This window comes from Trichoderma evansii (genome assembly GCF_050947405.1).
Source record: "Trichoderma evansii strain SZMC 28006 chromosome Unknown GGI43scaffold_2, whole genome shotgun sequence".
Classification (NCBI taxonomy): Eukaryota; Fungi; Ascomycota; class Sordariomycetes; order Hypocreales; family Hypocreaceae; genus Trichoderma; species Trichoderma evansii.
In genome coordinates this window covers 1,627,504-1,642,968 of record NW_028145204.1, presented here as the reverse complement: position 1 = coordinate 1,642,968, position 15,465 = coordinate 1,627,504, and the positions used below count along the sequence as shown (strand labels likewise).

Below are 15,465 nucleotides of genomic sequence, written 5' to 3'. Positions count from 1 at the left end.
GTTTTTGTATTGTCTTGAGACTTTGACAGGAAAATTTCTTTTTACAAGTATACTTATGTGTAGCACAATCCAAGGGAGAAGAAGATACGTTTAATACCTAATCTCATCACGCGGCGCAAGATATTAAAGTTCTTATTGTCATAAAGCTTTCTTGCTCTGGGGAGAAGACAGGGCTAATCCGCCAGGCAACTGGCTTGACAGGTCTTCTCTTGGTCTCCGTTGGAGTTTTCTAGAGTTTTGAATAATTTCTCCGCTTCGTTGGTGTCGGTAGTGAAACTATGAGGTCTTCTTTCAAGAAACTCCCATTCTCCCGTTTGTATAGTTGGAGACTTTGCGCCGTTCCAATTGACTGTCCGCCATGAGATAAAGCCCATGATGACCACCGCTGGATCTTTTGGTCCTAATTGCGTGTGCTTCTCGACTTCCACATAGCGCTTGTACTGAAGGTTGAATGATTTAGTGCGTGCAGCAGCTGCTTCAGTACGCTGCTGTCCGAGATCAATAAGCCAGAATTTACAGCCCGCAAAAGCAGGGTTCAGAACAAAGTTCAGGAAAATTCCCACTTCATTCTCGTCGTGGATGAGTTGCTGGATGGATTTGGAATGGATGTCCAGCATAAAACTCGAGTTAAAGTCCAGGGCGATATCGAGTGGTATCGTTAGGACCACTTTGGACTTCATGGCGGTACAAGCTGATATCTTGAGGGTCGGTGAAATGTAGGGCTGGCAGTGGTGATAGTTGTATAGACGTAGGGAAAAGTACAGAGCTTTGTTTGGTAGGTAGGAAACGGTACTTTGAATAGAGATTGGCGGGAAGTCTCGGTTTTTGTATTTCAGGTTAATGTTCTGTCACAATACGTTCAAGAATATTTGAGAAAGTTTAGGCAAGGTATGTGAAGCTACTGAGGCAGTTTGCAAATTCCATTTGCATAGTAGGTCAAATTTTCATTAGAGAATAACCGTACAATGAAAATTACTCTCATCTGTGGCGGCAACGGGGATGTGGCCATATAAGTGTCTTTGTGGATTAGGCATGCATAGCCATTTGTTATTTTCAGACGTCAATTACGATGCAATATGACAGATCCCATTGACGCGTAACGAGATTGAGTATATATGGCTGTAATTGACGGTTTTGGTATCTGCTTCTCTTTTGGATTGTGCTAATTTTATGGCGAGATTACTCGTTTCCAGAGGGGTGGGAGGCCGTTCTTCAGGTAGACTACTCACTCTCTTCGCTGGCAAAGGTGTGGGTCGTAACGCGGTTCTCACAGCCATGTCTCCGTCTGTCCGACGAAAAGAAAATACCACCGGCGCCATATCGCGGAAGGTGACTGTTGTAATCATTAGCTTGCATACTTGTGGCTATTTCATTACCAGTAGGGTCGTCTCTTAGTGGTTTTGTTTGGGACAAACCATGGATTGTCACTGGACGGTTGAAGCGGCATGATGGAAAACCCACAATCTAAAGCAGAGCCTTTTGAACAAATTTGTCTAGGGGTAAATTAAGACGGCAGATGATGCCTGGCATTTTAATCTTGATTGCCTAATAATTCGGTACTTGGTTTGTTGGTGAGTTGGTGATGATAGTGCAGAGATATGATGGGAGCAGGGACAGTAGGAGGCAAAGAAGAAACTAGAAAATGAGATACCTAACTTCATGGTTATTTTAAATTTACGTAATTTTTTTCTGTTCTTTTCATTTCCTCCCCCAATTCACGTGCCAGCTGATATGTCTAGCAGTCAGTAGGAAAGATTATTTGCGGCTGGCAGTGTGTGTACGGGCAAGTGGCGGGAGTGTCTACCTGTGTACCTGCAGTTTCTACGCATGTAAAATCAAGAGCTGTTTCTGTGAAGCGCATAGGAAGACAAAAGCATGGGCCTGTTGACCTGTGAGTAAATCAAGATGTCGACTCTAGTATTTATCAAGACAATAAGAATCCAGAACCTATCGAGCCAGGCCCGTTTAGTACCATTCATCGTTTAAAGTTCAATAACGTATATGGGACAATGGGTACTTGGCTTAAAGGGTTTCAATCTCGCTGATCTGGAGAATTTGTCTGCAAGCTTTGACAGCACCATCTAGACGACTCCATGAAAAATGATAAGCAGACTATCAAAGTCTTAGTAAAGCCTCCTTGTGTTCTATAAATCCTACGAGGGCATACTCTTAATGTCTTGTTTATTGTCATCTGCTCGCCTAGTATCGTCTAGATAATATAACCAAGGGCGGCAAAGCGGCCACAGATCAGGCCACCAATCTCGCAATTTAAATGTAAAAGGTATTGAGAAACCATACACTTATAGCGCCACACAGAAAAGGAGAATAAGAACAAGCATTTTTCTCTATTTTCCAATGTCTTCTCTTTACTCCTTACGCCCCGTTTTAGCCCACTCCCGCAAGTCATTCTTCTTAATTTTGCCTGTGCTCGTCTTGGGCAGCTCCTTAACAATCTCTACCTCTCTCGGCACCATGAATTTGCTAATGTTGCTCTGATGCTTGGCCCAGTTGATGACATCTTCGCCAATCAGATTCTTTCCCTCCTTGACTGTTATATATGCCTTGGGCCGTTCGCCCCAATGGGAATCTGGAACGGATACAACGCCGGCTTCGAGAATGTCTGGGTGTTGAACGAGCATGCTCTCTAAAGCTACTGAAGAGATGTTCTCACCACCAGATATGATGATATCTTTGGCACGATCCAGGATCTGGGCGCTGCCATCAGGATGCCATACAGCCAAGTCGCCAGAGTGTAGACCACCTCCCTCAAAAAGTTTGCGGGTAGCCTCGGGATCTTTGTAGTATTCCTTGGCGCAAAGGTTTCCAAAGAAGACAATCTCGCCAATTTCTTTGCCGTTCTTGGCCACATCTACCAGCGCCCCGTTGGGCTGATCGGGCTTGACTATTCGAATGGGAAGACTGGTGATGAAGCCATGGCCTTGGCGGGCCATTTTAGCGTACTTCTCCTGCGGAGGAAGATTATCCCACTCTGGCAAGATGTAGCATTTGGTGAGCGGGCCGTAAGTCTCTGTAATTGGGGTAAGTAAACGGGTACAAAGGCGAGTCTGAAATGAAAGAGTCCAAATGCTTACCAGTCATTCCGTACACATGAACAGGAATGAGATTGAGATTGGACTATTGAGAAGATTAGTCAATTCCTGTAAAATTCAAGTCCTTGAATATACTCACCATTTGCTCAAAGAGATGGCCGCTGGGGGGACTAGCTGCGACCGTTACCCGAACCTCTTGTGGGAGTCTTTCGGCCTCCTTTGCTGCTACTAACAGAGTGTTGACTGTAGGGGCCGCATTGAAATGTGTAATGCCCTGTTCTTTTAGGAGCTTCCATATCAATGGGTAGTCAATCTTTCTCAAGCAGACATTTAAGCCACGCACTGCGACAACGGCCCAAGGAAAAGTCCAGCCTATGGCATGGAACCTGTTGGTAAACCCCATCGTTAGTAGCTTAAACTTGGAATAATAGCATCTGAGATGATTGGGAGTAATTACATAGGTAGAGTCCACAGGTACTTGCAGCGGCCATTGTTAAGCCCTGATTCAATGATATTGCCTACGGTGGCAAGATATGCTCCGCGGTTGGTGTACACAACACCTTTGGGACGAGATGTGGTGCCGGAAGTAAAAGGAATGGCAATCATGTCATCCTCGTGGGTGGCATGGGCATGGAGGCCAGCCCAGCCTGCGTTTCCAGTAGAGCGATCATAGTTTAACCCCTCCAGGACAGCTTCATCGAAAGGCCCACATAGTTGGCCCTCTGTCGCGTCGGTATCCTAGGGAAGATGTTAATATTTTGATGAGCGGCAACAATGCATCATGTGTGTAGAAAGCAGCTTTACCGAGTCAATAATCAAGGGAATTTTGGGATGTCTCTCCTTGAACAGATCCAAAAGGTGAACAAACTCGTGGTCGACAATGATGCTGTCAACCTCGGCAAACTCAAATATGTAAGCTATGTCGTCAGGCTTCAATCTGTAGTTTGCAGGCGCAATAACACCGCCAGAGGCTGGGATGCCATAGATGGCTTCAAGGAAAGCCGGCGTATTGGGCGCAAGAATACCGACGCGCTTCAGGCCGTGCTTTTTCAAATAGTAGGCCAAGCCTCTGGCACGATCGGCAAATTCCTGGTAGGACCGGTGCAGTATCGCGCCGTTGGAGGTGATGTGAAAGATGGCCTCGGCATTAGGCTCGATGGATGCGGCGCGCTCAAGGAAGAAGGTTGGCGACAGCTGGTGAATGTGAGGAGGCGAGGAGTGTTGGGGAACGAGATGGCCGAGAATTGAGCGGATGCGAGACGGTGGCCCGGACATGATGGGCAATTAGGCGATTAGAGATGAGATTTTGCGAGATGGGAGGCGAGGGATGAGAGCCTGGATATCGCCGGCCAAGGGAGGAGACAGGCTCAATGTGGAGGACAAACTGTGAGTGAATAGGGATAAGTGAGGACCAGGCTCAAAGCAGAAAAGGATTCATCAAATGCAGCGCAGAATGGCGCAAATTAAAGTAATGGCCGTGGTCATGGAGAATAAAAAAGAAAAAAAGGGAGAAGACGGTGGGAAAAGGGATCAGCTTTCTCTTAAAGACATTCTCACAGCTTGTCCTCGGTTCAAGGGACCCGGTCCGGAGCGCGGCTGTCTCTGCGCTGCGATGCGACTCGCGGGACGGCACGGCTATTAAACCAGCGCCTGACTAAGAGCCCTGTGGACGTGGACGCTGGAGCCCCGATGGGGAAATCTGGGGGACGCCTCCGCATTTTGCTCGGATCTTGCTAGCCTGGCACTGTCTGCTAAGCTGGCTGTACTCCGAATACGCCGGACCGTCACGCCGTGTGCGTGTATGGAGCATGATCAGCCTGACTAGGTAGATGGTGGTACTACATAATATGCATGTGCAAGTACTCCGTATTAGTATGATGAATAGTAATACGACCTTTTTCCTTTTAACACCAGGATAGAGAGAATCTTGGCCTTGCATTGGGGGTATCCGAGACATGTCATCCACCGCAAATACAGTTTGTGTCGGTTTGCTTGCTGCATCCGGAGGCTGTTTGTGGCTACAGCGCCCTAAAGCTAGTGGCGGTGCGTACCTAGGATTAGTGCCTCGTCCATGCCCGCAGATCTTACGACAATCAGATGGGGGTGATCAGGGTTGAGCAACGGTTTGTATAGAGTAATGCCCCAGATTACAAGTTGACCATCTCTTGGCAGGCGTTTTACAAGTTGGATAATCCATCAACCTATAATTACAGGCACCCACTGCGTATACTTCGTATGTTCTGACGCAGCGCTAGTATTACGGCAGCACCACCTGAGACAGCCACAACGCTGCCTGCTGGCCCGTGGCTTATCGATATCTGAGCGATAACAGAGTGGGGGGCTCCTCTTGTCTGCCCGCAGCGGTGCAGCTTTTTGGTGGCGCCGCATCTGAGCTCATGCAAATCGTCTCGAGCTTCGTCATCCTCTCTGCTCTTCAGTCTATTGCGGGTACCGCTTCATCCGCGTTGGCCATTGCATCGTGTCTCGGCATTGTTTTGCTCAGTTTCTGGCAAAAATCCCCGCCGCCCCCTCTCCTATTGGCTGCAAAAGCATCCTCTTGGCATCTCAATTTAAGCATCTGCTGTCCCGCTATCGTGCATCTATCCGCAACCCAAAATACTCCGCCGCCTTCAAACCCCCATTCTCGCTCAGCCATCTACGAGGGCATCCGTATTACTCTTTTTTTTCTTAAGCAAGCGACATACAGATGCTGCTCTAGCTAGCTCTATCAAGTACGTACAGATGTGTCACACCGATGAAACCCTACCGAACCCCTAAGTATTACCTACCTAGTTAGTAGTTTAAGCTGCTGCTTCAGCCCAAAGCTCTCTCCTCAATGTCTTCTACTCTCTACAAGAGCATGGGTGACATGTTCTTTTATTCACCGCTCTACCCATCATAACTCGCTCTTTTTCATTTTAATGTGCTATTTAAAACTACAGAGCCATACCCCTCTAGAATTATAGCTCACCGTCAGTCTCATAGCAGCTCATGGCTTCTCTTCCATCTACCGATACTCCTCCCGCTGCTCGACCAAGCCCGGATAGGCTCGCTTCCTATTCGAATCAACTCAATTCAAACTCAAAAAGCAGTTTTTCAACTCCCAAGAGAGCCCATACTTACCACTCGCCGTCACCCTCTGAGAAGAATGGAGATGCCGGAGCCAACACCGAAACTCCCGACACATTTGACACCACCGAGAACAATTCTGATAATGAGGAATTTCCAGAAATCACGCGAGCATCGATCGAACTTGACGATCTTCCAATCGAGCTGATTACCTTGACTGATAGGTGAGGCGATAGAGCCTGCAAGTGACGCAAGGATAAACATTGGTCTGACTAGCTTCTCTAGCTTCGTGGAATCGCTCTCTGCCAAGGTGCACTCTACTCCACCGAATATTGCCAAGCTCTCTCAGCTCTTTCAGGATTTCTATGCTCAAGCATCAAACAACATTGCAACACACATTAGCGCCCTTGCCACACGCCAAAGTCGCGAGAATTCACAACCTCCATCACCGCCATCCTCTGTCGCCAGCCGTCTCCGATCAAAAGCCGCCTCATTAGGCTCTAAAGACAAGCCAAAGGCAGAAGTTGAGCAACAAATGATCACACCCGAAGAGCTAGCCAATCGCAAGAAAGCGAGAAAAGCCCTCGAGGCTAAACGAAGTCTCCTTGAGGAGGCTGTGGAGCGGAGGCTATGTGAGGGCATATATTACCGAATCTATCGCCACAGGAGCACGCAAGATGAAGCTCAAGATGCAAAACTCAGATCTAAAACGGCTGCTCTGTCCCTTGTGGGCATCGGGCCGTCTGACCTAGGGATAGACTTGGGTGAGAGTGAATCAGACGCTGAAAAATCTACGGCCGAAAAGACGGAAATCATACGAACACAACTGGAGTCTGCAAGAAAAGATTTGATTCGAATGGGCGAATCGAGGTATCCTCTTGGAAAGTTGAACCGTCTAAAGGCTGCGCACAAGAGTATCGTTGATACACTTGCTCAATTTCATCCTTCTGCTTCAGCGGATGAAATTATGCCTATGCTTATTTACACATTCATTACACTACCTCCAGAGCACCTTCACGCCATAAGCGATCTCAACTTTATCCAAAACTTTCGGTGGGAGCAGAAGCTTACTGGCGAAGAGGCTTACTGCCTAACGAATCTTGAAGCTACCATCAGTTTCTTACAAACCGTTGATCTTGCCACTCTAAGAGAAGACGAGCGTCCATCAGGGCCAGCAAAGACAGCAGGTCTGCCTGGAACACCCAAAGTAGAGACATTTCCGCCAGCTTACTCTCAGGGATTGACGGCCTCACCGGAGAGCACTTCTGCCGTCAATACTGAAAACGCCACGGCCTCCAAGCCGGAATCGTCGTCTGCGAACCTCAAACCGGCTGCTTCAACCAAGCAAAGTCGGAGATTGAGTGACTTGGTCAACACGCCTGCCCAAGCGTTTGGCGCTGCCAGTGATGCCGTTTTCACAACAGCCGATCAAGGGCTAAAAACCATCTCAAACAGCCTCGGCGAGAGTTATAGCTTCCTCCTCGGCAAGCTTAAAGAGCGCCAGGAGGACCCCAAGGAACCTATTGCCGTCCCAAAGACTCTAGATGATGCTCGCAAGCTCGTCAGCACTCCACCTCCCGAAGACGAAGAGAACGCCGCAGCCATAGCTGGCCTGGAGTTGGATATACCGAAAAGGCGAGATGAGCGTGTATTGAGCATAATCGGCGGCCGCCGCGATCATAGCACGGACAGCGCTCGCAGTGGTCGAAGTGGTCGAAGTGTGAGCTCCTCTAAAAAGGTACTCTTTATGGATGATCAAAAGGCCGGAGCAGTAGCTGCGGCGCCAGCACCACAGAGCCCAGCAATGTTGGAACAAATGCGAAATTTGAGCAATTCGTTCAATCCGATGGCACGACTTTCTGGCATCAGCCTGGTCCGAGGATTCGGTCGAAGCACATCATCACCAGCGGTCCCTCCCGCCAAGGACGCAAAAGACACAAAGGATGCCTCAGCCAAAGACGGCAAAGATGCGAAAGACGCCAAGGATAGCGTGAAACCTACGGATGGAGGAGATCTAGCAACTGTAAGTCCAATTTTTTCTTCCAATTCCCCTTTCATTTGAATGCAATCCTCGATCCCGTCGCTAACCATTAAAAACAATAAAGGCCTTCCCTGATATTGCAGCTGTCCTACCACCAAAAGAAGTCCCCAAAATCACTCCTCCTAACAAACGTTTCATGGAGCTTCAAAACCCAGGGGAATTGAGGCTCAGCGAGGTATTAGATCTACTAAAAGATTATCGACGCCTGGCTGGTGCGTTGAAGAATATGGGCGCATTTGAAGACAAGTAGCTACAAACATCGTAGAGGCGGGGGTTTTGATTTCAACTACATCAATATCCTCTACATTTTCTAATACTTTTTGGATAAATCTCTTTCTTTTTAGCTCCTTTCCCTCTAGCCCATCTGCTTTGGTAATACCCAGAGGATAGGAGGACGGAAGGGGCATATGGACTCATTCATTACACGGCGGCACGGATATAGAGCATCAACTTCTACAGGCGTTATAGCGAAAAAAATATAAGAGACCGGCTGCTTGAGCTACTTTCCTGAGAAATTCTTCTTCTTAATAACCATAAATACATTATTTAATCAAACCGCTATGACAAAACTGTTGCTACTTGTGATGGTGCAACAAGATAAAGCGCCTCTAAATGCAATCCAGTCATGAATAAGCGCAGCGCGCTTTTTTTCCACATGAGGATTCTTCGTTAAAAATAAATAAATGAACCATTCCTAGGTCACTTTTGATATCCCACTCGCCTCAAGCAAGCTACCCAGAGAATTGCTTCTCGACCAGAAGAAGGATGCAAGAGAGAAATTTTCACATCACTAAAGATATACAGGAGGAAATAGAGCTGTTCCTTGACAGCTGTTAAAGAAGTGAAGTTGGAATGAATCGATTTTCACGTCCACGGATTCTTCTAGAAGGCGGATGACTCGATCCGTCTCGGTTTATGCGGCGGGAGCTCAGAACTTGAAACCTGTTCTAACTCGTCATCTTCTTCTCTCGGGGGCTCCAAATGAGCATCCGTAGGTTCTGATAGAGCATTTGTAACATCCACGGATTTGCTCCTTTGATACGCCTCCACCGATCGTCCTCTTGGCCGTCCGAGATGCTCGGGTGGGACAGCCGGTCCCGGGTGCAACAATTTGGATATCAAATTGCTGTTGGTTCGTTCACGACTCCTGCTGCGACTTTGCCCCGTAGTTGGGTGTCGCTGCAGACCGGTTGCGGCTCCGGTGGATACCGCAGTGCTCGTTCGAGCAAGTGTGGCATCAGCTTCTTCTTGTTCCCTCTTCAACCGCGCTTCGCTAGGAAGGATCACGGCTCGATCAAGGCCATATGGTAAACCACGATGGCGTCCACGAATTTGCATAGCCACAATGATCAACTTGCCAGGGACAGAGAACTGTGAGCAAAGAGATGCGTTGACATTGGGTACGCCCATGCTCAGACCCACAGTGCCATAGGCACTGACAATTTCGAAGAGGACAGAGAATAAATCAAATCGACCTCCTACTATTTTCCCGCCTTCGGTAATAGCAATAAGGAAGAACCCCAAAAAGACATACCACAAGTCAAAGGATAGTTGTCGTCGCAAATGAGTTCCTACATAATCAAGAGCGCTTGATCCAGCATCATCCTCTTCGCCATGATCTTTGTATACACCCAGAGACTTTTCTTCATAGACGTTTGTTCGTCGAATAGAGATGGCGATGGGGAACACGGAGATGTACATCATAATTAGGTACAGAACTGGCATGGCAGGGTGAAGCTCGGACATGCTGACGGCCGAGAAACCAGCAGTTCGAGTAGAAGCGGCTTGGAATAGGCCAATGACGACACGATTGTGGAGTGGCAACGCCGTGATGGGCTCTGCTCCAAGCTTCGGAAGAGTTAGCACTATGGTCCAATACCAAGCAACAATCGTCCTACATATAAGGAACAAGGAGACTTACATCAAGCACAATAAAGAAGAGCAGGTCAATGGCATTGAGCAGGACCAGGATCCAGAACAGCCACCAAGTCGCATTTGACGGGAAAAGCAACGTAAAACACCGACGAGGGTGATCAAGCAAAAATCTAAATTCTTCCCAAAGGCCGGAACCTTTTGGGGTAATCTTAGAAGCGGCCCATATTATAAAACGCAGCATCACTGGGAACCCAGTGTTGCCGATGATGATAAAAAACCACATGGACATCAGGACCCATTCAGATGTTGCAAATGAGTTCATGCTGTCAGGTGTAAGGGTAAACCCTACATCCATAAAAGCCATGTTTGAGGTCCAGAAGGCCCACCAAGTCTTGCCGATGTAATCCTCTGTAAGAATATTCCCGTAATGTTGATTGGCAAGAATATAAGGAAGCAAGCAGATGGCGCCGAGAATGTGGAACACGAAGAAGTAGAAGATTAGTACCAAAGCTAAAGTTCTTAGTGCTCGGTATTCGATACCGCCAAGCTCCTCACGCTGTTCGAGGGTCAAGCCGAGGAAATTCGAGTTACGACCCATGGTTGGTGTGTAGCTGAGATACGGCATGTCATCTACCGACTTGTCTCGGGACAAGACAGAGCGAATGGTGTCCATTGTCTTAGTTCGCACAGGGTGTGGGGCTGGGGTTCTTGCTCTTGGTCTGTGTTCCCCATCTTCGTGTATTTTGTCTTGAGAGCGGTTGAGGAAGCGCGGCTTTCTAAATCTCAAGCTATCAACGGTGCTACCAATAGCTTTGGCATTATCTTTCAGCTCTTCTCGCTTAGGGTGCTCAGGCTCAGTAAAGGTAATGGCTGTTTGCTGGTGGGTGAAATTGCCGCTCGGTTCATTAATACGAGAGTCAAAAGTAGCCTGGCGGGCAATTGGCTGATCGTCATCTTCCTGTCGATCGCCTTCTTCAAGTCGTCGGGGTCCTAGGCCCCTTTCAATATCTCGCGGCCCAGGAATACGGAGGACTTCATTGTCTTGGTTTCGCTGCCTTTCAAGAATAGCAATATGCTCTGCGTTGGGTCGTCGCTGCGGGAACTTGGTAAGATTATCGTCCACTCCGTCACTCCGCTTAACAGTGTCGGCAAATGTGATTGCTGTCGTGAGGTGTTGTTCTGGCGACTGGAGATCTGATGCTGTACCCGGAGTATCTCTCTGGCGAGGTTGATCTAAAGGACCGACATCTTCTTCAAGTTCGGCGCCGTTGTGCAGGTCATCGGATGCTGTAGTTGTATCGCTTGCGTTGCTACTCGGATTAAGCTTAGGTTCGGCTTCCTCTATCTTATCTAGAAGAATGCCGTCGTTGGTCATTCGCTGTGCCCTGGTATTCTCTGGCATAACGGTAATGCGCCTCCCATTCACACCCAATCCGTTTTCAAGTTGGCTGAGGTCATTTCGTGCCTTGGACTTAGATCTGCTAATGGTACGGCGGCGTAATTTGGCCTCTTGTACCCAGTTCTGGAAGCGTTTCTCAAACCAGTAAAGTCTGAGGAAAACAACACAGGCGTGCATCGTGATGGGGTTTGAAAATAAAGAAAATGTGTAGATCCAAGCCTGTTGGTATCCATTCAGATTGTTAACATCAACAGGATTGAGTCCGGCCTGGGTATTTGCACCACTGCCGAACATGAGAGCATCTATAAAGTGAATTTGGCCTATGCCGCCGACAAATACAAGAACTCCACATAGTAATGTTGCGAAAATAATCCAGAAGTCTAGGTGTTCAGCAGTCAGTATAAGAATATTCATCTGAAGCTAGGGCTACAAATGGAGTAAATCGGCCACTCACAGTGGATTGTAATAAAGTTGAAATGCGGGTGTTTTGAGAGCAAGGAAGGCCTAGCTCCCCTGAGCTGCGCCGCTAACCAGGCGCGAGCACTGTCGAACATTTTATTCGATGTCAAAGAGACTCTAGGCGTGCAAGGAGTGGATGTAAGCGGTTCCTCTCCAAATAGAGGAGAAAACAAAAGACAAATATGTTTCAAAATAGGCCAGACAAGCGCGGCGCTAAAGTGAGGTGATGAGGCCAGTGCAGCGTATACGGTTGTGGGCGAGATATCGCCTGGGTTGCTTTCCTTCAAGTAGGAAAGGCTAGTTGAAGATGTTGTTATCCTGGATTCTTTAGGCGTGAGTCCAATCAAAGGACATCACATGCGATAGCACACAAAAAGGCATGATCGAGAATAACGCAGAAAGCGAGAAACGGTTATTGTGAGGCGACCATGTCTGGTCAGGGGGCGCAACTCGAAGTCTGGGGAAAATTGAATCCTAAACGGTCCAGGGGAAGAGCGCGTTGAACGCAGCCGGAAAATGGTAAGCCTGATAAAAAAAAAAGAGGAGTATCGAAGATGCCGTGCAGATGCAGTTGCAATGCTCTGGTCAGTTACTGATAGCAATGGCAGCAATGGTAACCAGAGGAGAGCAAAGAATGGCGCGAGCTAATCGATGATTTGCGAGCCCGAGGTAAAAGAAAAACAAGGAGGCCTGGACCTAGCACTATTGCCGTCGAGCAGCTTATCAAGAGCAGCGGTGCTGACGATTTTATGCTTGCAAGCACTAGTATCCTTGGTTTTGCTGCGACAGAAGACAAGGATCCCACTGGTAGCGCCTGAGAGATTGGCGAGGAGGGCGATCTTTATTGGCGGCTGTCGTTGCGAATTGGTTAGGCGTGCTTGCGACTCGTCAATTGGCTTGCAGACGCCCTAATCAGTAGCAGACAAGAACCAGATAGCTGGAGAAGAGCCAATCCAGAGAAAAAAGACGGTGAGGCCAGAAACAAAGCCAGAAATTTTGTTTGTTATAGAAGTCGGCAGCAAAAACAGGGCCTCCGGGATGTCCCCCCTTCTCGCTCTGTGTTGGCTCGTGGGCTGATGCGATGGCGTAGGCCCGTGATTCCAAGGCAGCGTGGACGGAGCACCGATGCAAGGTTGCGGCCAGAGGAATTATCCCGGCCTCGTCGAGTCCCGCGGTTGCGGCAAGACGCCAAGCCCCTTTGGCGGCGTTGGACGTGGGAGACGGGCTGAGTGGTTCGGAGCACGGAGGCTGGAGAATGGAGAATGCAGGGTGGACGGATGGATGGAGCAGCGAGACAGACGGTTCGAGGCGCTGCCGCTGTCTAAGCCGAGGATCAATCGACGGCCGTCTACGTTCCGGTTCGATCGTGGGTTGATTTCGCACTCGAATTCCCTCGGGGGGAGGTGATTGAGAGAGGGAGAGGCTGAGAAGCGTCGAGGCAATCAAGTCTCTAAGAAGGGGGGCGAAGAAAATCAACGAGTTGCGCCTCGTGCCACCACTGCTGTTGCCATCTTTTTTTTTTCTTGCGTCTATCCTTCCCTTCTCTCCAGCCCATGCGCGGACAGCCCTTGCCAAGAGAGGCTTAGCCCACCTAGTACAAAGCTTAGCCCAGGCATTTGGCCTGACCTAGAACGCCGCGGTCAGCGCTGCGCTTGGCACCAAACTGCTGTAAATCCCACTACCAAGTATGCGAGAGCCACTATTACGGGCCTCTACGGACCTCTGCCAGGCCGTAGTGCCTTGATCGAAACCAGCATTCATCGGTACGAGTAATACTGCTTGTGCGGAGCACTGTCCTCATTCAGCCCAGACTCCGGCCTTTTCCTCAGTTGCAAAGATGTACATCCATGGAAGAAGATCTCAGGCCTAGCATCTAGATCTACAGCATGCTAAACAGCAGAATACCCAACGACCGCGCCTCAATTGGCTCTAGCAGCACCAACTACGAGGTGCCATTACGTCTACGACGCCCAAAAGCTCCGAGGAGTATCACAATGACAGGAGCCTAACATCAGCCACGCGCGTTCCATCGCCCCAATTCTCTCCCCTGATCTACTGTGCAATGCTTCTGTGAAAGGGAGCCTAGAAAAAAACACGCGGCGGCCCAGAAGGTGGCGACCGGCCCCTAGCAGAAACGCCGAACAGCGAACATTGTACGAAACGAAGTACTCAGCGAATCTCCCCGAATCAATAAATGCCCCGTAGTGCCCGACGGCCATGCCGCGCGCAGCCGGGGTAAACAAGTGCTAATGAAATTGATCTCACCAATATTAGCAGTGCCAAAAAAAGTCTGCTACGATCAGTATACAGCTAATATTATACTGGAGTAGGCACAAACAGTACCCTGAGAGAGGACTAAGTGCTATAGCGGAATTATCCTCTTTAGACTCTCGTATGCGTAAACAACATTGGGCATCATCATGAAAGCCAAATGCTACAAGTCACAGCTGACAATGATGTCACCCGACTTTCTTATCATCTCCTAAACTCAGAGAGTTCTCATGCATCGCCGCCGATCCCCCAAAATTCAAAACTGGACGAACGTGTCATTTTGCGGCACTTTTCTTATACTGCCAGTACTACCTACTATGCCCCATTTCTTTGTAGCTCTCTCATCGTGATACCCTCCCGGCCGGATGCAACATCCGTCTCGTTTTGTTTCCTGCCTCGTTTCATGGCCCCGGCGTTTCGCACCGACCGTTTTATTTTAGCCCGCAACACCAACGGCAAAAATGACCCGAATTGGGTAACTAGACTGAGGCTCCCTACATACATTCTTCGGGACCATTGGGATGCTATAATTGGTAGTACATGACACAAGATGAGTTCTAATTACCTGATCTGCCAACTGTATCGCCTTCATCGTTACACAAAAGCGCAAGGGATTCAATTAAGTTACTTAATAGGAATATCTCGATCTCTACATCAGGCATGTTCTAGATTCAGAAGCTCCATAACATGTTCTAAAGCTTCGTGCAACCACGCCAATGCCCTTTCCACGCAACACCAACACCAACACCAACATCAAAGCTGCCCTATGATATAACAAGGCCTAAAAGCGTGCATCGTCGATAGATAGATACGTTATACGATGCACACACGCATTGACATGCATATGGACGCACATGCACATGCACCACCACGCACCTACCATACTCGTGCATAGGGCCGTTTCCCCGTTCCAAATCAGTTCTCTATCAAAGAAAAAAAAAAAGCAGCAACTTTAGCCCAGGCCCCCAATCAGGCGCCAAGCCCACTCAGCCAATTCTCCATGCATCGAGCCCAGCATCATTCTGTGGGGTAGTAGGAGTCAGGTAGATCCACGCTGCTGCTACTTATACATACACATACATAACCCTGCTTTGTTCGCTTGGTAGTTCGTTCGCAAGACATACCCCTCGAAAACAAGCTATGGAGCAACATATCACGCGGTAGACCTGTCTGTCTGTGGCACACATGTCCGCCTAGCTCGCCATTCTGCTTATCGCGGCTAATAAGGCTCACGCTGTCCGCATCACGATATGCAGCCATTGCGAGTATGCGTGAGCAATTCTCCCATCTGCGTCCAATGA

At 48.6% G+C, this 15,465-nt stretch overlaps 3 protein-coding genes across 3 annotated transcripts; 1 reads left to right on the top strand and 2 right to left on the bottom strand.

Annotated features, from left to right (window-relative positions):
- Positions 1 to 2,366: 2,366 nt before the first annotated feature.
- On the bottom strand, positions 2,367 to 4,325 carry GGI43DRAFT_379609 (uncharacterized protein; the record flags this gene model as incomplete). Its single annotated transcript, XM_083202867.1, has 5 exons — positions 2,367 to 3,028; positions 3,093 to 3,135; positions 3,190 to 3,436; positions 3,508 to 3,788; positions 3,855 to 4,325. The coding sequence occupies 5 exons, from the start codon at positions 4,323 to 4,325 to the stop codon at positions 2,367 to 2,369; spliced, it is 1,704 nt and encodes a 567-aa protein (XP_083065067.1).
- A 1,606-nt stretch (positions 4,326 to 5,931) lies between these two features.
- Positions 5,932 to 8,822, top strand: GGI43DRAFT_155261 (VPS9 domain-containing protein). The gene is made up of 3 exons (XM_083199487.1): positions 5,932 to 6,343; positions 6,405 to 8,142; positions 8,225 to 8,822. Exons 1-3 carry the CDS (start codon positions 6,042 to 6,044, stop codon positions 8,408 to 8,410), a joined length of 2,226 nt encoding a protein of 741 aa, XP_083065066.1. The 5' UTR covers positions 5,932 to 6,041; the 3' UTR covers positions 8,411 to 8,822.
- On the bottom strand, positions 8,627 to 12,396 carry GGI43DRAFT_155232 (cation transport protein-domain-containing protein). Its single transcript, XM_083199486.1, has 3 exons — positions 11,889 to 12,396; positions 10,082 to 11,814; positions 8,627 to 10,008 (listed from the first exon to the last, which is right to left on the bottom strand). Exons 1-3 carry the CDS (start codon positions 11,986 to 11,988, stop codon positions 9,043 to 9,045), a joined length of 2,799 nt encoding a protein of 932 aa, XP_083065065.1. The 5' UTR covers positions 11,989 to 12,396; the 3' UTR covers positions 8,627 to 9,042.
- Positions 12,397 to 15,465: the final 3,069 nt, after the last annotated feature.